Source organism: Zingiber officinale, chromosome 2A, assembly GCF_018446385.1.
Source record: "Zingiber officinale cultivar Zhangliang chromosome 2A, Zo_v1.1, whole genome shotgun sequence".
Taxonomy (NCBI): domain Eukaryota; kingdom Viridiplantae; phylum Streptophyta; class Magnoliopsida; order Zingiberales; family Zingiberaceae; genus Zingiber; species Zingiber officinale.
Window position 1 is genome coordinate 176,694,341 of NC_055988.1, and position 23,654 is coordinate 176,717,994.

The following is a 23,654-nucleotide window of genomic DNA, read 5'->3' on the forward strand; positions in this document are numbered from 1 at the left end:
TATCATTATCTCCCGGGTTATAATATCATGATATAATATTCAGACTGTCTCTCAAATATTCATGATTCGAATCCCAACTACGACATAAATATAAATAAAATAATTATATAATTATTATATTGACCAAATAATTTTGAGTAATCATTATTTATAATTTGATAAATGTTGATTTTTCCTTATTAAACAAGGACAGAAATCAAGAAATTCAAAAGAAATTTTTTTTCTTTATTTTTTAAAATAAAATTCAATAGATTTTTTCAACAATTTACAAAAATAAAAAAAAAATAAAAAAAAAAAAAACAAAGGAGGACTCATTTCTTTAACGAGAGTTGAAAGGTTGACAAGTAAATTTAACTAGACGAATAAAACATAACAAAGAGACATTATTTTATTAAAGAGTCTTTATCAGGAAAATTTAATAATGAGTAATAGATGTTTAATAAGATTGTTAGAAGTTAAAAAAAAATAAATAAGACAACTATTTATTTTTTCTGAATGGCAATCTATTAGAAAGTCAATTAGAAAATAGCAGCTGCCTTAGCTTTCTTTGCTTTGTGGTTTTCAGCAGCGGTTGGCTTTCTTTGTTTTGTAGTCTTCGACAGCAATTTTGATAGCGATCACTGGATCTCTGATTACCTTCTCTGCATCTTTCAAAGAGTCCAAGTCCTCTGGACTTTTAATTGTGGCCAACTGCAACAAGAGGGGGTGGAGCTTCGCTAGGGGAGGAAAAAGATACTTGGAAATTTCTCTATAAAACATCAGGATAAGTATCAAAATAGTACGGTTGTGAAAATAGTAGACAAATAGAAGCAGGAAAAAAAAATTCTTAATAACTAATTGATAACTAAAATTTCAAGGAAACAATAGGGATTCGCAAATACAATCAAGCTCAATCCACTGCACTGTGATAAATTATTTAATATTACATCATGTCACTTGTGATATCTTTTCATGTATCAACATGATAATTTTAAAAAACAGTGCATTACGACCAATCATTCGGTAAATTGACTTCCATATTAGATCTCCTTGTTCTAAATCTTCTTTGTGTCATGTATAATAGCAAATCCACCACAACTATTGAAATCATGATAGACAAGTAAATGCCACTTAATTTTATTATCCTAGTCTACCTAAAAAAAAATTTCCCTCATTGTATGTGTGAAGAGAAGACTTATAAACTTAGCTAGCTAAAATTCAATAGGAATCCCATGTTCAACACGCTTAAAATACTAGTGAAGTGTTCTTGACTGTTCAAGAACTTAACTATATTGTAAAGATCTTATATGTTAACTACTGTTTGAATAGTACACTTACCTGGTTTTGATGGACGTCACTTCCTCTAGATTTTTCCCCTTCGCCCATTCTGTAACTGCAATTGGTAATAGAAATTGTCATGACGAATCACTGTACAAGATTTAACTTTCTATGGAGATACTTAAATGACTATAAAGAAAAAGAGGATGAGATAATGTAATTATTACATACAAACTTATTATTTAAATCACTTTCCATGCAAAATGGAAAGTACGATTTGATTGGAGAATAGAATATAAAGTTCTCTCCTTATTCAATGAAGGCTAAATCCAACTTTCAGAATCCAGCCACAAATGCATTTTTGCCTCGCACTTGGAAGCTTGCAATTGGTTTTATACATACTCAATTCAAGTTAGAAATCTAAATAGATTTTGGTTATAAAGATTGTTTCCAAATCAGATGATGTTATTCAATAGCATCTGCCTTCTCCATAAGTTCATAACTTGCCACTCTCTTCTATTCTCGTATTTGAAAAGCCTGATTATTCCCCATAGAATAACCACGTGTGTATATCTGATTACAGGATTCAAGAACCAATCACAATTGCAGGTTACAATTTGTTCAAATTACATTGGAAAAAGAACTTCCACAAGCATTGAGCATTGAGTAACAGGGTGTTCAGATTGTGCCATTGAGCATTGCAATGGAAGAAAAACATATGAAATAAGACTAGAGGAATGAGGATTACTGGTCATAGACCCTAAACCCTAAATCAACGGGTTTATAATTACATGAAAAAAAATACATAACGATTTGTTCAAAATAGATTGGGAAAAAATATGCTTCTAATCAGTAAGTATGATATAACATGGAGTTCAAATTACGCCATTGACACAGTAAGTATGTTATAACAGGGAGTTCAAATTGCGCCATTGACAGCATATGAAATGGGAATAAAGGAATAAAGATTAGTGGTAACCCTAAATTCTAAAACCATAAACCATAAATCCTTAATCGACTGGTTTATGAATACATGAAAAAAAAATACAATAATTTGTTCAAATTAGACTGGAAACAAAATATGCTCCTCCTCCATAAGAATCGAGTAACAGGGTGTTCAAAATGTGCCGTTGCGCTACAATGGGGAAAAGCATAATGGGAATAGAGGAATATCATACCGACAGAAGATGATTCAAGTTCGATGCGACAACCAACGGTCTCGTGGCAGGCGTCCACGATCTTTCCGGTGGCATCGTCAACCTTGATCTGGAGCTTCGTCATCTTTATCATCTTGTGTCGGAAGATCCCAGTACCAACCGACGGATCGTTCTTGTCAAACGATCCGACTCCATCCCAGAAGAATTCGTCCGCCGCCGTCGACACCGGAGCCCGTCGCCCGAACAAGTCGTCCAACACCCTCTCGCGGTATCGCTCGGCCGCCGCCACCGACACCGGACCCAGTCGCCCGAAGAAGTCGTCCAACACCCTATAGTGGTACTCTCGCTCGGCCGCCGCCGCCGACACCGGAGCCCGTCGCCCTAATCTGAACCCGAGTAATTGCGTTACCGTCGTCCTCAACATGCTTTTGTCGCCTCTTTTTATTTCTTTCGTTCGGATCTCTAAATATTTATAGAATACCTAAATAAAAAGTAAAATTTAATAAATAAATAAATATATATTAAATATCAAGATAATTTAAATAATTAAATTATTTAATTAAATAGTTTCAATATCTGCCTTTACTTTACTAATAACTGGCAATTTTGATCAAGATAATAAGTAATTAATTACACTGTCAATCTTAATTTGGTAATAACAAACATATTTGGTTAAAATTTTAATTACTTAAAATAAAAATTACCTTGTTTTGATTACTCAAATTATAATTATTAACTAAGTAACATAATAAATAAATGGCTATATATCTTTAGCAAAAAGATCTTGATTAAAGATTGTACTTTTATAATTTTAGAAAATATATTAAATTTAAATTAATATGGTATAAAGTAAAGATAGTGAATAAAGTTTGAAAAAAAAAGAGTAAAATTTACTATTTCATATGACCAAAAATCCAAATAATGATTATTACTTCTAATTTAATAACAATAATAGACTATTTGGTTAAGAAAATAATGAATTGATTACCTTATCAACATTAATTTTAATGATATATGATCGGATGGTAAGACGGGTCCCGATCAACAGAGGAGTCAATGACACAAAGGAGGTCAAAGTCAAGACGGTCAACGTCCGGGAGTTCGGTCGATCGGGCGACCCACCTGCCCGATCGGCACGGGGAGTACCCGATCCGACATTATGACAACTCGGCCAAATGCCGAGCTTCCGACGCTCAAAAGGCTTAAGCATGGAGGGGATGAAGGCCGAGCGTCCGTCCCGCTCAGCCGAACAATGGACACAACCCCGACCAAGTAGGCGTGGCTCCCTCACTCAATAGGGCGGAGCCGAGGCAACGGGCTATTGGCCGAGCGGATCTCCCACTCGGCCCGGCCACGATTCATCCGGACGATAGGTTGGCCGAGCAGCTCTCTCGCTCGACCCAATAACAGATAAAGGGAGCAGTTGGGGATACCTTCCTAGGGACCAGTTGTTGATGCGGGAAGCATCCGACAATCGAACTTTAGTTTTGATAATGGCAAAGGGATTCAAAGTTAAGATTACTTGTTATCTAATATGTTCATGGAGCTTGCAGGAAAGTTCTAAGTGATACTTAGGCAAAAGTCCTAGCTGCGGTTAGACAAGGTGAAAACCCTTGGGGTGGTAACCTTAGGTGGTAGAAAACCCTAAGGGGTGGTAACCTTAGGTCCTAGGGGGTCGTAACCCTAGGTGGAGGAAAACTCTAAGGGGGGTAACCTTAGGTCCTAAGGGGTGGTAACCCTAGATGGAGAAAAAACCTAGGGGGTGGTAACCCTAGGTAGAAAGTCCAGTTGGTCTGGAGGACCAGACTGCATCAGGTAACTCTCCTGAGTGGAGTAGGTGAGGACGCGTTCCCCGTAGAGGGAACAGTAGGCGTCGGGTCGACCTAGGATTTCCGGTCGAAAATCCAAAGTCAGACCCGGACAATCCGATGACTGTCAAACTCTTAATTTATCATGTTTATATCAGTTCTAACTTTGTCTTGCAGGGTACCATATTGCAGGTACAAAAGGAACAAGTTAAGCTTCGGATGAACAGTGTCCGAGGCGCCTCCATGGAGCTTGGAGGCGCCTCGGGTGCAAGCCGAAGCCAGCTGTCCAGAGGAGCTGGAGGCGCCTCGGGTGCAAGCCGAAGCCAGCTGTCCAGAGGAGCTAGAGGCACCTCGGACGTAGCTAGAGGCGCCTTGGACCAAGGCTTGAAGGCGCCTTGAAGAGGCTTGAAGGTGCCTTAAACCAGATAAGGTGCGACCAGTTCTGTGCTGATCCACACGTGCGACTTGGCAGCCTGGAGGCGCCTTGGACAGGCTTGGAGGCGCCTTCAGCACAGTATAAAAAGAAGGTCTCGAGGCAGAACTCAGAGAATCAAGTTCTAAGCTTCCTTTCTTTAACGTGCTGCCAACGAGACGACCTAGAAGTGATACGAATTGACACCGACGACCCGGAGCTCCGAATCTTCAGTTTTTCCTACTGTCGTTGGTATAATTTAGTCGCTTCTTTTAATCATTGTACTTCATCTTGTAAACACATTAACGAGCTTATAGTTGTTGCCCACCGGAAGCGATCAATGATCGCGGGCCTTGGAGTAGGAGTCGCCACAGACTCCGAACCAAGTAACTCCTCGAGTTCTTGTGTGATTGTCTTTTTGTTTCCGCTGGTTTAACTCTCGAACGATTTCCGACTCCGAAATGTAAAATAAGCCACGAGCGTTATTCACCCCTCCCCCTTCTAGTGCTTCCAATCCAACAATTGGTATCAGAGCAGGGTCGCTTTGAATCAATGCAACCACTGTTCAAGCAATTTTTTCGTGGTATTTTCAGTTTTACGGAGTTAATTAGAAATAGCTTAATAACTAAATTCTAATTATTTTTCCCTCGAATCGGTTTTAACTCGAAGTCGGTGCAACACCACTCGAGCTCGTTGTTTTATTAAACTTATTCCTGCACTACTAATCTAAGACCTAGTTTTGGGACATCTCTTCTATTATGTTTTTGCATATTAACTAAATGCCTCAGCAAGAAGGATATATCACCGTTCGTCCCCTGCTCTTCACCGGAGAAGACTTCGGATACTGGAAAGGACAAATGGAGAATTTCCTCAAAATCCAGTTCGAGATGTGGATGATCGTCAAGACTGGACTGGATCTACCAACTGATAAAGACGGCAAACCTACACCCTGCGAGGACTGGGAACCAGCATTAATCAAGAAGATGGAGGCAAATGCCAGAGTAACTTGTACCCTCCAGTGCGGACTAACAAAGGAGGAGCTAAACCACGTTGGTCCATTCTCGAGCGCCAAAGAGCTATGGGAGAAGCTGATTGAGCTTCACGAAGGGACCTCCAATACCAAAGTAAGTAAGCGAGATTTGTTGTTCAATAAATTGTATAACTTAAAAATGTAGGAAGGTAAGACGGCTAGGCAGCTCCATGGCCGAATTCAAGAACTACTCAATGGTCTCCATGCGATCGGACAGAAGGTAGATAACCGGGACATCATAAGGTACTCCTTAAACGCCTTTCTGAGGATCACCTTGTGGGCATCCATGGTAGATGCCTACAAGGTTTCTAAGAATCTCTCTACTATTAAATTGGACGAGTTGTTTTCTGAGTTTGAGCTTCACGAACAGACTAACTCACGTCCGGCCGAGAAAGGGTTGTCTTTGATTGCAGGTACAGGAAGAGCACACGAAACAAAGTCAAAATGTAGAACTGAACAAGAATCAGAAGAGGAATAAGACTCAGAAGACGACGCCGAACTCACAGTTGAATTCATCAACCTGATGAAGAAACTCTACAAAAAGAAGAGCTTCAACAAAAAGGATGTCAAATAGGCCATCCAGACCAAAGAAGTTCAAACAAGCTCAAAGGTCAAATTCGAGGTGACTTGTTATGGGTGCAATCAGAAGGGGCACATCAAGGCGAACTGCCCGAATCAAAAGGACCCAAAGAAACCAAGAAGGAAGAAGTCTCTGAAGGTAACTTGGGATGAATCTTCTTCCAAGGAATCCGACGATGAAGAAGTCGAGCAAGCGAGCCTCCTCGCATTGACAGCCCGGGACTACACTAAAAGCGAGGACGAATCGGAAGCCGAGTCCGAGAGAAGCCACGGATCCGCATCCGTTTCCGAAGGGCCAAACGCCTCTGTAAGTAAAGTCGTTTATACAGTTTAATCAATTACTTAATGTACAAAGTAGTCAAGTCCAAAGTTCAAATCAAGACGTTTCTAAAGGAGGTAACACTCCTTAAAGAAGTAACTAATATTGAATCCTTGACTGATCTAGTTCAGACTGGAACCTCAACTCTGGTGGTGCAAGTTGCACCAGAATCAAACCTAAGTTTTGATGTTATCAACGATTCAAGTTAAGTCTTGTTATGATCTAACAAGATGACTGAGTGTGCAGGATGTTTACTTAATCGGAAAAGACCTAGTTGGAGGCTAGGCAGGAGAAATCTTAGCAGATTGTGGAACCCAAGTGCAAGTCCAAGAAGGTTTAGGGGACTCGAAGCTTGGAAGAGTGATCAAGAGGTCTGGAGGACCGAAGATCAAGAGAAAAGTCCTGGGGAGCCGATCAAGGCTGAGTGAAAAGTCCAAACTAGATCTGGAGGATCAAAGTTTTGCAGGTAGGTTGAGGTAAATAAACTGGAGGAGCGACAGTGAGGTCAGGTTCCCGAAGGGAACAACCTTAGGTCGCTGATCCAACTGAAGAAACCGAGAAGGTTTCTAAGTTGAGATCAGGACAGTCCTACTGTCTTTATATTACTCATGCATTTTATTATTGTGCTAATCTTTGTTTTGCAGAATATTTTGGCTAACACTGTTTTGCAGGTCAGAGTCGATCGGTCGACTGAACCAGAGGATTGGTCGACCAAACCAGGTCAATTCAAAGCAGTAATAAGCACAGAACAGATCAAACTAGAGTCTGATCAAAGCATGATCGGTCGACCGAATAGTAGGATCGGTTGACCGAATCATAATGACTCAGCATTGCCAGCACCGATTAGAAGCAAAGGAAAGAAAAGTTGATCGGTCGATCGAACCTGGTGATCGGTCGACTGATCCAATCAACATTAATGATGCAATAAATAAAGATCTCGGCATATTTCAACGAACAAGGAAAAAGCTTGTTCGACTGACCGAAAGGCATGATTGGTTGACCAAACCATTAAAGATCAGTTAATGTTAGAGATCGAGCCTGCGTCAGACTCCAGCCAGGAAAGAAGGAAGGAGCGGGTTCAGTCGACCGAACAGTGGGATCGGTCAACCGAACGCCCAAGACCTATAAAATGGAGCTCGAAATCTATGGCTGAAATATAACTTTCTGATCAAAAATCATGTTCTGCAAACGACTCGTCTTCATCAGCCCAGCAAGCCACATCATCCGGAAGTGCCGACCTAAGCCTCATCTGCAATTTACTTGTCGGTATAATTTAAATTAAGCATGCATTGTAATTTCATTTAAGCAAGATAGTAGAGTGTTACTAGCTTGTTCCATTGTACGATCTACTTCTTTCCGAATGATTTCAGAAAGAAGATTTATAGTGATTGTCCATCGGTGCGGTCAAGGACCGCGGACCTTCGAGTAGGAGTCGAGCTAGGCTTCGAACGAAGTAAACAAACGTGTCTCTTTCTAATTTCCTATGATTAACTTTGTGTTTTAAAAAGATAAGTAAAGTTTTAAAAGAAGCGATATTCACCCCCACTCTATCACTCGCATCCGATCTATCAATTGGTATCAGAGCCTCGTTAGCTCTGAAATAACTTAACCGTTTTTCAAAGCATTTTATAAAACTTTCTCTTTTCTTTAATATTATTCTCTTTTAGAATATTTGTTTCTCTCTTATTCTTTCAAGCACTGCTAACCCCAAAACGAAAGTCTTGGAATATTTTTCTTTTAATTCTTGTCTTGCAAGGATGTCAAATTCATATCAAGAAGGATACAGTACTGTCCGACCTCCACTATTCAAAGAAGAGAATTTCAGTTATTGGCAGAATAGAATGGAGTGATATTTGAAATCCGACATCGAACTCTGGTTCACAATCTTGAAATGCTACACTCCCCTGACAAAAGATGGAACGCCTCTTGAACCTGAAGATTGAACTCCCCCAATAATCAAGAAGGTGCTGTTGGGACCTTGACGTTCGCTAGAGGGGGGTGAATAGCGTCTCACCCAAATCGTCGCTTCCTACGCTTGTCAGTGCATAGCGGAAACAAGAATACTAACAAACAAAAGCAAAGCTAACCCTAGAAAACAATAAACAAGAAGCAAACCCAATGACATGTTGTTTAACGTGGTTCGGAGATGAAGCTACTACTCCACGGCTCTCCGTAAGGTGGACGATCCCGATCCGTCGGTGGATGACTCCCCGAAAAACCTCCGGCTAGCTCGTGTAGCTCCTTGTGGGTGGAGAAACCTCGCCACAAATTCTCACCAAGGACTCTTGAGGAGCTAGGGCACTGGTAGACTACTAATAGGGGTTAACCACCTCCATTTCGTCAACCTTAACCAAGCTTCCAATGCTTGGTTATATAGGCCACAAGTTAGAAAACCCCGCCTACCAGTCGACTGCCAAAACATGTAGTCGACTGCCCTTTGTGGAAATTCGACCGTTGTAGCCCAACGGCTCGATACCAACTCTCTATTCGCTCCCAGTCGACTGCCCCAGTCGACTGCTACAGTAACACTATAGTACTGCGACAGTAACGCTACAGTACTACTACAATAAACCCTAATTCTAGGATTTTACTCCGAGTACATTCACTCAGCACTCGTTCTCGCCCGACCAACCTAGACCTAGCCTTCTAGCCTCCTTCATCAGCCTTCTGTCCCTCGGATGCCTCCTCATCCTTAACGTCTTGCCTTCTGGAGCTTCCATCGGCCTTGTCATTATTGTCGGGTCTTCCTTTGCCAAGAAGTCATGCCTCCGAAACTTCATCTATTGCCAAGTCACACTTGGATTTACGTTGCCAAGACTACATGCTTAGACTTACACTGCCAAGACTCATCCTTGGACTTTCCTCCTTTGCCAAGATCACACTTGGACTTTCCTTGTTGTACCTATATCCTGCACACTCACAATGCATATCAAATATAACAATAATTCTAACTTAAACCTTTGCCCAAACATCAAAACTTAGGGTATCCAGATTGCTCCAACAGGCACAACTGAACTACAAGGCAATCAACACCATTCAGTGCGGGCTTACAATGGAAGAATTGAATCGAGTCGATCCCTACGACAATGATAAAGAATTGTGGGACTCTCTAGTCAAACTACACGAAGGAACCAACGACTCGAAGGTAAATAAACGGGACCTACTTTTAAATAATTTATTTAATATAAAAATGTTTCCCGGAGAGACGGCCTCGCAACTACACGCTCGACTGAATGACATACTTAACGACCTCCACTGTTAGGATCGATGATCGTGGCTAGAGAGGGGGGTGTGAATAGCCGACCCCAAATCTTCCGTTTCTTTCTACGATTAGGGTTAGCGCAGCGGAAATAAAATGAATAGAAACGAAAGCGGAGAATAGCAAACCTCAAACTCGTCGATGTAACGAGGTTCGGAGATGAAACTCCTACTCCTCGACGTGTCCGTAAGGTGGACGAATCTAATCAATCCGTCGGTGGATGAGACCCCGGAGAACCGGCTAATGTAACACTCCTTCTGGGTGGAGAAACCTCGCCACAATGTTTTGCAAAAGCAATACAGGAGTAGAAAGCAGCAAGAAGCAAAATACAATACAAATGTATGAAACACCTTCGCTTACTTGCCTTCTCTTCGACTGGATGAAGCAGCAGCTTCTAGAGACAACAACAACAGCAGTGATCCCAGCCGAGTGGAAGCTCACAAAAAGCTTCAGGAACGAAGAGCTTAGCAAAGCTCGCAGAAGAACTTGCAGCAGCAAGAAGAAACAGAGAGGAAGAAGAAGAGTTAGAGAGAGTCGCCCTCGATCTCCTTTTATAACCTCTGATATCCTGAGTCAACCTGCGAACCTGCAAGGCAAAAAGGCCAGAACACAGAAGCCCGAAATAGCCTAGCCGTTGAGTCACAACGGCTAGGCCTGGACCGATCAGGCTCCACCCTGATCGGTCCAGGGTGCTGCTGATCGGTTATGGGGACCGATCAGGCTCTATGCTGATCGGTCCCTAGACCGATCAGCTGCCCTTTCCCAGCTCTGTTGCCTTCTTCTGATCGGCCTCCTGATCGGTCTTCAGTCCGTTCAGATAACACACAGAAGCTCACTGTGTGGTTACTGATCGGTGTTGGATCGAGACGCGCTAGAGGGGGGGGGTGAATAGCGCTCGCGGCTATTTCATTTTTCGGAAAACACTTGAGTAATTAAAACGCAGCGAAAAATAAGAAAGCAAGCACACAGAGACAGGAGGATTTACTTCGTTCGGAGCCTTGATCGACTCCTACTCGAAGGCCCGCGATCCTTGATCGCTTTCCGTGGGCAACAACTATAAGCTCGTAAGAACTATTACAAACTAATTACAATTCAAAGCAGTAAAAGATTATACCGACAACAAAGGACTAAATCTGAAGCTCCGGGTTGTCGGGGTGTCGTTGCAACACTTCGGGATCGTCTCGTAGGCAGCTTGTAGCAGATAGTTCACTTGGGAGAAGATGTTTGAAGCTGCTGGTCGAGACCCCTTATAAAGGGGGTTCAAGGCGCCTTATACTGTTCACCATGGCGCCTTGAACGAGCCGAGTCACCCGCGTGGATCAGCACTGACCTGGTCGAACTCTATCTGGTTCAAGGCGCCTTCAGCCTATCCAAGGCGCCTTCAACCTCCGGTCCAAGGCGCCTTGAACTCCATTCAAGGCGCCTCCAGTCTGCTGCGCTGGCCTTTTCCTGGCTCGCACCCGAGGCGCCTCCAAGCTCCATGGAGGCGCCTCGGCACTGTTCATCCGAGGTCTTTTTTTGTACTTTGGTCCCTGCAAGATATGTTAATCCCAAAAATACCCTGCAGCACAAAGTTAGCACAAAACAATGATATAACTATTGAAATATTTAACAGTCTCTTGACTGTCCGAGTCTGACTTCAGGTTTCCTACCGGAAACCCTAGGTCGACCCGACGCCTACTGTTCCCTCTACGGGGAACGCGTCCTCACCTACTCCACTCAGGAGATTTACCTGTTGCCAGTACGATCCTCCAGATCGACTGGACTTTTGCTCGGCACTCGATGCTTCCGGACTTTCTGCTGAACATCCGCTTCACCGGCCAGTTCAGACTTTCACCTGGTTCGCGACACCAGGGCTTTCCACCTAGGGTTACCACCCCCTAGGACTTTTGCCTGAAGCCATCGACCTGCCAAGACTTTCCGCATAGGGTTACCACCCCCTATGACCTAGGGTTACCACCCCCTAGGGTTTTACCTTGCCTAACCGCAGTTAGGACTTTCCTGAAACACTCAGCAAAAGCTGTCAGATAACAAAGCACCTTAACTTTGAATCCTTTGCCATTATCAAAACTTAGGTTCGATCGTCGGATGCTTCCCGCACCAACAATCTCCCCCTTTTTGATTATGGCAATACGTAATTCAAAGTTAAGAAAAACAACATATGCATAAAGTTAACCATGCTTAAGTAAATAAACTTCAAATGCAATAACAGTTAAGCTGGAAACTTTTAACTTGGTAATATTAGACTCCCCCTTAATAAAAGCCCTCCTTTTATTAAATACTTTGAATTTTCCTTTAACTTTAATTTACCTACTCTCCCCCTTTGCCATATATCAAAAATAAACCAGTTTGAAAGTAGATTTGTATTTTTCTGAAGGAAAATTTTCACAGAGGGATAACAATAAATTTTCTTCTTAGATTGCCAAATTTGAAAATACTTAGCTATATATTTAGCTTCGAAATGATTTGTATTGAGAAAAATATTTTGCCAAATAGCTAAGTTTAGAGTACAATCTAACTAAGTCTAGTTAAAATAGTCTTAAAATTAACTAAGTTTGAAAATATGAGTATTTGAATTTTCAATAAAGGGATTTGCTTAGAAGTTATAAAATATGAGGTTACTTGAAAACTTTAAAACGTTATAAAAAGTTGACTAGATTTGAAAATATTTGAATACTCAATTACATGGACAAGTTTTGAAAAACTGTAATTAAGTTTTGAATATGCATTTTGAAGAAACTTTGATATTAAAAATATTTAGTTTTAGGACACAGGGAGTGGCAGTAGTTTGTTTTCTAGTCCAAGCATAAGCCAAATTAAATTACTGAATTTAATTTGATTAAGTATCAGAGCTTTGAAATAATCAGGTAAAGTAATTTGATTAGAACCTTTAAAGTACAATCATGTTTAAAAAAATTGAAACACACTTTTCCCAATTGTCTAACCTTTAGCTACTTGCTGATTGCCTAGAGGGCAGTAGCTTTCACATGGTTAGTCAAGTTGAGTTATTTTGATCCAGGTAGACTTGACTAGAGCTGGAGAACTTAACTTGATTAATGTTTATTGCATATTTAACGCCCAGACTCATATTGATGCACAGATATAAGCATTCTTGAGTCCAGGCAATATCCTATGCATCTCACGCCTTTCTAAGTTTTTCAAGACACAAGCAAGGTAGACCTAGGTGTAACGACCACCCTTCTTACTGCTACTACACTCTAAGGATGACCGTTACTTAACTACTAACTCTACTTAACCGGTACGCTACTTAACTACAAGGAATCCCTATCGAAAAATTTCGGCAGAGTCTCCCCTGTACCGGTGACAATAATCATAAGTACATACATATACAAGGCAATAACATCACCACGCAGTTTATATATAACTAAAAATAAACTATCCTAGCAATAGTAAACAAAAGAACTCCAACAATAGGAAATAACTCAACTACAATGCGGAATAAACTTAACATAGACAAAGGGAAACTACTAAAACAATCTCTATCAATTTAATAACTGAAAGAAAACTCCAAAGAAGGAGTCTTGACAGTTTCCTTAGCAAACTCATGATCTCTCCACAGTCCAGCCATCACACACCTTCATCACCACCACCTTGTCGCCTTCCTTTCATGCTTTAGCTTTTCCTTTATCTGCAGTAGGAGGAAAGTAGTATCTATAAGCTAAAAGCTTAGTAAGTGCTTGCCTACTCACAAAAACTCGATATGCATGTATATAACGAAAAACATGCTAAATCTGAATGCTTAGAAGAAAGCTACTCATGCTCATCTACTAGTAAATAAATCAGATTAACTGAAATACTAAACATGTAATCATGCTCATAAATAGCATAGAAATCATATTAACTGAAAAGCTAACATGTAAAGCTACTCATGCTATACAAGAATAAAACTATAACTGCATGCTGAAAAGTAAATAAAGCTAATCATGCTAAATAATCTAATAGCAAGAAATCAACTAAATGATAAGACATATAGTCATGCTCAAATAAACTCATAAGGAAGCAAATGAAAACTGATACTGCATGCTTCAAATAACAAGAAGCTAAACTTTCTAATTCTAAACATATTTGATGTTTGTTTCATTTGTTTCAAAAAAACTTTTACTTTTATACTTCAAAATAATAATCAACTTCTCTTGGGCCCGACATTGTACCACTTTGGTATTTTACCAATTTGCGCGCATCCTTAATAAGAGTCGAGGTAGCTAATCCCGAAACTACTAAGGTACTTCTAGGCCTTGTGCCTAGGGGCATCTTGGAGTCCATCCCTTGGACCTTGTGTCCGGTACATGCCCTTTAAAAGTAAAATACTTTTTATCTTTAAATACTTCTTATAATAAAATGTCTTGGCATTTAATAAACACCTTGTGTGCCAAAATCCCTAAAGTCTTGACTTCGGGATTTTTCTTAAGGCCTTAGCCTTTTTCCTTTCTTTTCTTTATCTTTCTTTTACTTATCTTTTGGTAATTCAGTAGAGAATCATAACTAAATCCAAAAGTAGATCTGTTCATGCTAAATGAGGTAGTAAAGAAACTTAAATCTAAATTGCATACTTTAAAAATGAGGGTTGTTCTTGCCCTATGCATAGCATAAAAGATATAACCAAACATGCCAGGTACCAAATTGTGCATGCTCATTAAGTAGCAAGGAAAGCTAAACCGTGCATGCTTAAGTTAATGGCTGTTCAAGTTCATTAAAATAGCAAAGACATCTAACGGTATGCTTTAGATTAGAGAACTATTAAAAGCTAACCAACACATGTATATCAATTCTTCATGCTAAAATACATCAAATCTGAAATGCTAACTATACTAATCAAAATTCTGCATATCAAGCTAACAAAATTCTGCATATATAGAGAAAACTAAAGCTAAATGCTTTAATGAAATCTGAAACTGTAAATAACTAAAGGCTGAAAACTAAAGAATTAAGAACTAATACATCTTGGAAATTAAATTCAATTACAAGATCAACTACTGCAAGTGAATCATGCTCATGTTATTCTATACGAACTAAATTTGCTACTGCTCACGAGTATCCATATAAACTAAATTTGCTACACATGCTCAACTGATAGCAATGAAACTAAAACTGTTCAACTAATAGAAACCGAAAGCTGTACATCTAACAGCAGATAAATACAATCTAAACTTCAGAATCTACAACTAACAAGTGGAATAGAATATCAAATCTACTATCCGATTCTTTCACTAACTACATTCATCTATGGCCTGTGATATCTAGAGCATAAAATCTATTTGTGCATGATAGTAGGTTAACAATCTTTCTATTGGTTTCATGCTCAGATTTAATAAAGGAATCTCAAATTTAAATACTAATCTACACAAGATTCTAACAACAGGTTGACCAATAAAAAAAACGTCAGGTCTAGATGAAGCACTGCAATCCACTGAACCCTCCCAGAACCACAACAATTCTAGCCCATTTAAACAATTCCCTTTTTCTTCATAAGACTCACGGCAGCAAGTTTTAATACACCAATCTTCACCGCACGCTTCGAAATCGAGAAGAAAACTCGAAAACAAGAAGAACAAAAATTCGGAACTACTCCTACTGCAGGTGAGAAGCACTTACTAAGCTTTTAGCTTATAGATACTACTTTCCTCCTACTGCAGATAAAGGAAAAGCTAAAGCATGAAAGGAAGGCGACAAGGTGGTGGTGATGAAGGTGTGTGATGGCTGGACTGTGGAGAGATCATGAGTTTGCTAAGGAAACTGTCAAGACTCCTTCTTTGGAGTTTTCTTTCAGTTATTAGATTGATAGAGATTGTTTTAGTAGTTTCCCTTTGTCTATGTTAAGTTTATTCCGCATTGTAGTTGAGTTATTTCCTATTGTTGGAGTTCTTTTGTTTACTATTGCTAGGATAGTTTATTTTTAGTTATATATAAACTGCGTGGTGATGTTATTGCTTTGTATATGTATGTACTTATGATTATTGTCACCGGTACAGGGGAGACTCTGCCGAAATTTTTCGGTAGGGATTCCTTGTAGTTAAGTAGCGTACCGGTTAAGTAGAGTTAGTAGTTAAGTAACGGTCATCCTTAGAGTGTAGTAGCAGTAAGAAGGGTGGTCGTTACACTAGGTGTTTGTGAGATACTCTGGCTTAGAGCTAGAGGAACATGATTTCTAGGGGGAAACCTAAGCTAAATCCAGAATTTTTGAAAATTCTAAGAAATTGGAGTTTTGAAATAAGTATTTTCCTAGAAATTTTAAAAGCAAATGATAACCAATTAAAAAAACATTGTCTATTCTACCCAACACATTCCTATTTGTCTTCTAAGTGAGCTGAACTCAAGTTCAGGTAAGGGTTTTGTGAAGATGTCAGCTAGATTTGATTTTGACTCAACATAGTTGAGTATAACATCACCCTTAGCGACATGATCCCTTACAAAATGGTGCTTTACTTCTATATGTTTAGTCCTTGAGTGATGAATTGGGTTTTTTGTTAAATTTATGGAACTTATATTATCAATTGAGATTTTTGTGTTATGATAGTTTAGTTGATAGTCTTTAAGAGTGTGCATCATCCAAAGCAATTGAGATGTGCATTCACCTAAGGCTATATATTCAGCTTCAGTGGTAGATAAAGCAACACAATGTTGCTTTCTACTTGACCAACTTACTAGGCATTGTCCTAGAAATTGACAACTACCACTTGTGCTTTTTCTATCTAACTTGCATCCGGCGTAATCCGAGTCAGAATAGCCAAGAAGGTCGAAGGTGCAAGTTCTAGGGTACCAGAGTCCTATATTTAGAGTACCTTTAATGTACCTAAGTATTCTTTTAACATAGGTTAAATGTGACTCTTTTGCACAAGATTGGTATCTTGCGCACATACCAACCGCAAATAATATGTCGGGTCGGCTTGCAGTTAGGTAAAGCAAGCTTCCTATGACACTCCTATAGTACTTTGGATCTACTGGTTTTCCTTCAGGGTCAGAGTCTATGTTAATGTTGGTTGCCATTGGAGTATTTATTATTTTTGAATTTTCCATGCAGAATTTTTTAATTAATTCCTTTGCATATTTAGTTTGATAGATGTATATTCCATCTTTAGTTTGTTTTATTTGTAAGCCTAAGAAAAAATTAAGTTCACCAACCATACTCATTTCAAATTCATTTTCCATTAATCTAATAAATTCTTTTAAAAATTTAGAGTTATTTGATCCAAAAATTATATCATCAACATAAATTTGAGCTATGAAGATGTCTTTTTCTACAGTTTTTACAAATAGAGTTGGATCTATTTGACCTTGGGTGAAACCTTTGGATGTTAAGTGATTTGATAATCGTTCATACCATGCCCTAGGGGCTTGTTTAAGTCCGTACAAGGCCTTTTTTTAACTTAAATACATGATTAGGATATCCTAAGTCCTCAAATCCTGGGGGTTGGCTTACATAAACTTCCTCCTTAATAAATCCATTTAAGAATGCTGACTTGACATCCATTTGGTATAGTTTAAATCCTTTGTTTGCTGCATAGGCTAACAACATTCTAATGGATTCGAGTCTAGCTACTGGGGCATAGGTTTCATCATAGTCCAAACCTTCAACTTGGCTAAATCCTTTAGCTACAAGCCTAGCCTTATTTCTAATTATTTCGCCTTGATCATCTAGCTTGTTTCTAAATACCCATTTTGTATCGATTATTGATTTATTTGAGGGTTTAGATACAAGTTCCCAGACTTGATTTCTCTCAAATTGGGCTAACTCTTCCTGCATAGCTATGATCCAGTCCGGGTCAGGTAGTGCTTCTTCTATTGTTTTTGGTTCGATTTTAGAAATTAGGGCAATCTGACTGTGGATTCTATAGGAGGATCTAGTTCTGACTCCTAGGTTTGGATCACCCAAAATTTGATCAGATGGGTGAGAGGTACTGGCCCTAGTTGGTCTTATAAGTGGGTCAGGGGCTGGTTCCTCTGGTTTATTAAGATTTGGTTGAATTTCATCATCTTCTATATTTCTTGGATCAACATCAACATTCTCATTTATATTTGGTAGATTATTTTCTTCATCAAATATTATATTAGTTGTTTCTTCAACTTTTAGGGTGTTTTGATTGTAGACTCTATAGGCTCGACTGTTTGAGGAGTATCCTAAAAATATTCCTTTGTTAGATTTGGGTGTGAATTTTCTTAAATAATCTTTAGTATTTAAAATGTGAACTTTACATCCAAATACTTTTAAATAATTTAAGTTAGGAATTTTATGATAATATAGTTCATAAGGGGTTTTCTTGTGAAATTTGTTGATCAAGATTCGATTTTGAATATGATTTGCAGTATTTATTGCTTCTGCCCAAAATTGGTGATTTAAATTATATTCATTTAACATGGTTCTAGCGGCTTCTTGTAGAGTTCTATTTTTACGTTCCACCAGACCATTTTGTTGGGGGGTTCTAGGACATGAAAATTCATGTTGATATCCATTTATTTTACAAAATTGGGTAAATTTATGATTTTCAAATTCCCCTCCGTGATCACTTCTTATTCTTTTAATTTTAGTATCTTTTTCATTTTCTATTAATTTACAAAAGTTACTAAATATTTCATAGGTTTCATCTTTAGTTTTTAGGAATTTTACCCATGAAAATCTAGAGTAGTCATCAATTATTACTAAGCAATACTGGTTCTTGCTTAGTGACTTAGCTCCATGTGAATCAAATAAGTCAAGGTGAAGGAGCTCAAGTAAGGAGCTGGTTCTTTCAAGATTTGTTGATTTGTGAGTTGACTTAGTTTGTTTTCCCTGTTGACAAGCATTATAGATAGAATTTTCAATGAATTTTAGTTTTGGTAAACCATTAACTAAACCATTATGACTCATTTTTGAAATGAGTCTAGTGTGAGTGTGACACAATCTTCTGTGCCACAAATCAGTTTCCTCTTCTTGTGTTAGAAAACACTTTGTTGAGGATGTCGGTAGATTAATTGAATACATATTATTTATCCTAAGTCCCTTAAGTAAGATTTCAGGATTTTCAATGTTTTTAACTAAACACTTGGTTTTGTCAAAAGTTACTAAGTATCCGCTATCACACAATTGGCTTATACTTAGTAAATTAAACTTGAAATTTTCAACTAAAAGGACTTTTCGAATAATAAAATCGGAGTTGAGTTCGATATTACCTCTTCCGATTACCTTAAGTTGACCTTCGTTACCGAATGCAACTGATCCTAAGTTCTTGTACGTGAGTTTAGTAAACTTTAATTTATCTCCAGTCATGTGTCTGGAGCAGCCACTATCCAACATCCATTGATCCAATTCCTACATAGGACGTGGTTGAATTGTTTTAATGGATTTCACGATAGTTAAATTGAAGTAAACTTGTTAGAGATAAATTTTGAAAGATTTTTGAAATTTAGTTTTGAAATAATTTTGAAGTTTAAGTTTTTAAAATAATTTTGAAATTTAGTTTTAAAATAATTTTGAAATTTAGGTTTTTTTTTTTAAAATAATTTTGAAATTTAAGTTTTTAAAATAATTTTGAAATTTAAGTTTTTAAAATAATTTTGAAATTTAAGTTTTTAAAATATTTTGAAATGAATTTGAAATTAAGTTTTAAAAGATTTTTGAAATGAATTTTGAATTAACTTTACAAGATTTTTGAAATGATTTTGAAATTAGTTTTAAAAGATCTTTGAAATGATTTAGAATTTAAGTTTTAAAAGATTTTTGAAATGATTTTGAAATTAAGTTTTAAAAGATTTTGAAATGAATTTGAAATTAAGTTTTAAAAGATTTTTGAAATGAATTTTGAATTAACTTTACAAGATTTTTGAAATGATTTTGAAATTAATTTTAAAAGATCTTGAAATGAATTTGAAATTAAGTTTTAAAAGATTTTTGAAATGATTTTGAAATTAAGTTTTAAAAGATTTTGAAATGAATTTGAAATTAAGTTTTAAAAGATTTTTGAAATGAATTTTGAATTAACTTTACAAGATTTTTGAAATGATTTTGAAATTAATTTTAAAAGATCTTGAAATGATTTTGAAATTAAGTTTTAAAAGATTTTGAAATGAATTTGAAATTAAGTTTTAAAAGATTTTTGAAATGAATTTTGAATTAACTTGATTTAAGTTAATTTTAGTTTTAATTTCTTAGTCATCTCACCCGATCTAAATTTTCAATCAGGTAAACCTATAATTGTTGTGAGATGAATTATAATTCAATTTTAAGGTTTGGGTTAACTTTGTGTTAGATTCAGGTTTAGCTTTGGGTTCAACAAGTAAGCATTCTTTGGATAAACTTCTGGGCTATGGTGAGTCACAAGGAACTCATTAAAGTAACCATGCCTTCGAGGTTTCCCAAATAGTCCTACCCATTAAACTTAATACTAAACTCTGGTCTAACTAGTTATGATCCATTTAAGGGTAGCTTCGGTCAGTTCCACTTGGCCAAATGCACCAGGTCGAAGCCATATCTTCCTAGACATGCGATGCCCAAGTTTCCCTAACGTACTATCATCCAAAAACTTCACCGGTACTGTGGTTAAAGTTAAACTCAGCCCTTTTTAAACTATCCTTAATTACCCTGCTGGGTAATCTACTCTTGTTTTACCCATTTCGGGTAAATTAGGTTCAGTTACCCTGTCGGGTAGTTCAGTTGGAGGTGCCAGCTAGTTTGGATCCTCCATCTTTATTTTGAGTTTTAATTTCAAGTCTTGAATTTAATTTTAAATTTTGAATTTAATTTTAATTTCAATTTCAAATTTTGAATTTTAATTTTAATTTTGAATTTATAATTTAATTTTGAATTTGAATTTAATTTTGAATTTTGAATTTAATTTTAAATTTTGAATTTAATTTTAAATTTTGAATTTTATTTTTAATTTTGAATTTTGAATTTAATTTTAAATTTTGAATTTAATTTTAATTTCAATTTCGAATTTTGAATTTTAATTTTAATTTTGAATTTTAATTTCAATTTCGAATTTTGAATTTTAATTTTAATTTTGAATTTATAATTTAATTTTGAATTTTGAATTTAATTTTAAAATTTGAATTTTATTTTTAATTTTGAATTTAGAATTTTAAATTTTTAGGATTGTTTTTCTTTTTGCTCCCCCTGGATCATGGTCTCGATATGGTCTATCGAGGTAGTATATTTGATCCTTCGGAACCCAGTATTGGCCAAGTCCAACTTGATTGACCAAGTTAGACTTGGAGACCCATGCTTGGACTGATTTACTACTTTGTTTGTTTATTAATGATAAATAAGATCTATATTTACTTTTGTATCCCAGCCCAGTTCTGTTGTAGACGGCTCTTTGTGTCCCAAGAATCAAGTCCAAATTCTTGGAGCCCAAAGTAAACCGTTCTAAGGTATTTTCTAAATCTTTAACCTGATTTCTTAGAGTTGAATTTTCTTCCTCAAGTTTTTGAACTTGAGTTGGAAATTCAGTCTGACTCTGGTCAGGTGAGGGTTTGGTGTCAGCCACTTCTTTAAGGACACTTACTTCCTTTAGAAGTGACTTAACTTTCAGGTTTGACTTAGCTAATTTGCGCAATAAATAGCTAACTAAAATGTTCAACCGGGAGATACTTACAGCGGGGTCTGGTCCTTCGGAAACGGATACAGATCTGTCACGCCCCAGGTAGTCCCTGTCCGAAGAAATTTCGGCAGCATCTCCCCTGTACGGGTGACAATATGAATCTCAGTATACATATATCAATACCTCGGCCACACTCGGCCGGAACAATACAGACAAATAGTAAAACAATCCACGCAGTTATATTCAATATTTCTACACAGATATAATATATGATCAATCCACGCAGTTTAATAAGGAAAGACGATATAGAACCCCGAACATATATATAAACAGCCTACTCCACTACAACGAAGAAAACAAATCCACGAAGTAATGAAAATACAACCGCAGCGGAAAACCAAAAGTAGTAAACCCGAATGTTCAATGTAAAGTCCACAATACAAACCCACAATACCAGTATATAAGATGCAAAAGCAAAATATAATCCGACACAGAAAATCCTCGCGATTATAGGGCTAGCGACTGGAATATCTCCCGACGGCCTCAACCTGAAAAATAGTAACAACGGGGTGAGTTCAAATAACTCAGCAGGTAATCCAATAGATATGTACAGCAACATATAACTACCAGTAATATCCTAAGGTACAGTCTCCTAAACCATAGGACCTACAGTACAGTCTCCTAACAATATAACAGGTATGCATAGCTGAATAAACTGTAATGAGTAACGGAAGCATGTGTCTGATTTCTGACAAGAATAATAAGAAATGCATAACTGAAATAAACTGTACTCACCTGCGAGCTTGAGCGAATGACCGTGGACATACAGAGAGAAAGATAGTCGAACAAATACGCATGTACCCTGATGCATGTCAATCATATGTCACCCAAGTGCATCATCCAATATGCAACAATCACAATAAATGCAATACGTGCATATGATGCAAAATGACATGGTCACCCACGCGATCAGTATCTCACACACAATGGTGAGACCGCGTGGGTAGGCGTGACCGTGCACTCTGCCGTCACTACCCCTGAAGAGTGACCGAGTGGACGGGATGCTGTCGGAGTACACCTATCCTCCTACCTCAAACATAGTGAGGGAGCGCAATGCTCTCAACTCCCGGTACGCGATGACGGGGAGGGATCCCGGCTGCAACCCCGCTGTATCGTGCTACCCATGAGCACCCCGGCGGTGCACCACCGAGCAACCTGCCATACACACCCTGAGTGCTGTGCCACTACCCATGCAGTGGTCACGCTGTGTGCAGGCCCTCATGTAGCCGGCCGACGAGCTCAACAATAATGGAGTCGTCAATCGCCCAGCATGCAATCATGCAATATGATGCGTGTGGCTACAATATGTCATACCTGAACATATCCTCCTCCATATATATGTGTGTCAAAAGGTACACACATAAATAACCCTGATAGAAGCAGCATAAATCCAAGAACACATATATAACAACGATATAAGCAATATGAATCCAACATCACATATCCAATATGTATAACAACTAATCCAGTATAGTAAAGCACTATAAATATCCATATCCACGAACACATATACACATGGTAAGAAGTAAAGGTATATCAGCCTAATGTATAGCAGATAACAGTAGAAGCATGTATCAAGTAGCAACCAAACCTAAATCCAGGGGAAGTGTTGAACTACCAATCACTAGTAACCGTCTACAGGTATCGAATAACCTATAACCAGGGAAGTGCTAAATCTATCAATCACTAGTACGTATATATAAACTGTACATATCAAAAGACACTATCAAGAGATAAGTCAAAGGGTACCCGCCTCAAATAGAAGGTACAATCCAGTCCTAATCCAATGTCAACTTCGAGACGCCTGTCTCGAATCAGAATCCTGCATCAATCAACATATATATTTTATTTAGCTAAATCCAAATGAAATAGCTAAATAAAATTCCCAAAACTAAATTAGGGCAAAACCCTAATCACCATAATCACAACTTACCAATTTAAATCTAATGGTCGATTAAGGTTAGTTACCTAATCCCTAATCACCAATTAGATTAGAAATCCAGACTAGGGTTAATTACCCTAACCCTAACCATTCCATTAGATTTATTCTACACAATTAAATCTACACAATTTAACAACTAATTACAACATGTATCAAAATCCCTCCACATAAACAACTAAGTAAAACCCTAATTCCAATCTAGAACAAGATCATCTAGAATTCAAATCACACCCTGATCTACAACTAAGATCAAAAATCCAATCCCTTACCTACTGTAAACCACCTCAATGACCACAA

The 23,654-nt window shown here is 37.8% G+C and overlaps 1 protein-coding gene across 1 annotated transcript; it reads right to left on the minus strand.

The window, feature by feature from the left end:
* Positions 1-363: 363 nt before the first annotated feature.
* On the minus strand, positions 364-2,865 carry LOC122040327 (iron-sulfur cluster assembly protein 1-like). The gene is made up of 3 exons (XM_042599648.1): positions 2,436-2,865; positions 1,318-1,372; positions 364-748 (listed from the first exon to the last, which is right to left on the minus strand). Exons 1-3 carry the CDS (start codon positions 2,836-2,838, stop codon positions 562-564), a joined length of 645 nt encoding a protein of 214 aa, XP_042455582.1. The 5' UTR covers positions 2,839-2,865; the 3' UTR covers positions 364-561.
* Between the last annotated feature and the right edge of the window lie 20,789 nt (positions 2,866-23,654).

Excerpts from the sequence above, each read along its gene's own strand:
- LOC122040327 (XM_042599648.1), bottom strand. The coding sequence starts at position 2,838 with ATGTTGAGGACGACGGTAACGCAATTACTCGGGTTCAGATTAGGGCGA. Across the intron at positions 1,373-2,435 it reads ACTTGAATCATCTTCTGTCG|TTACAGAATGGGCGAAGGGG; the intron begins GTATGATATTCC and ends TACCAATTGCAG. Across the intron at positions 749-1,317 it reads GTGACGTCCATCAAAACCAG|AGAAATTTCCAAGTATCTTT; the intron begins GTAAGTGTACTA and ends GATGTTTTATAG.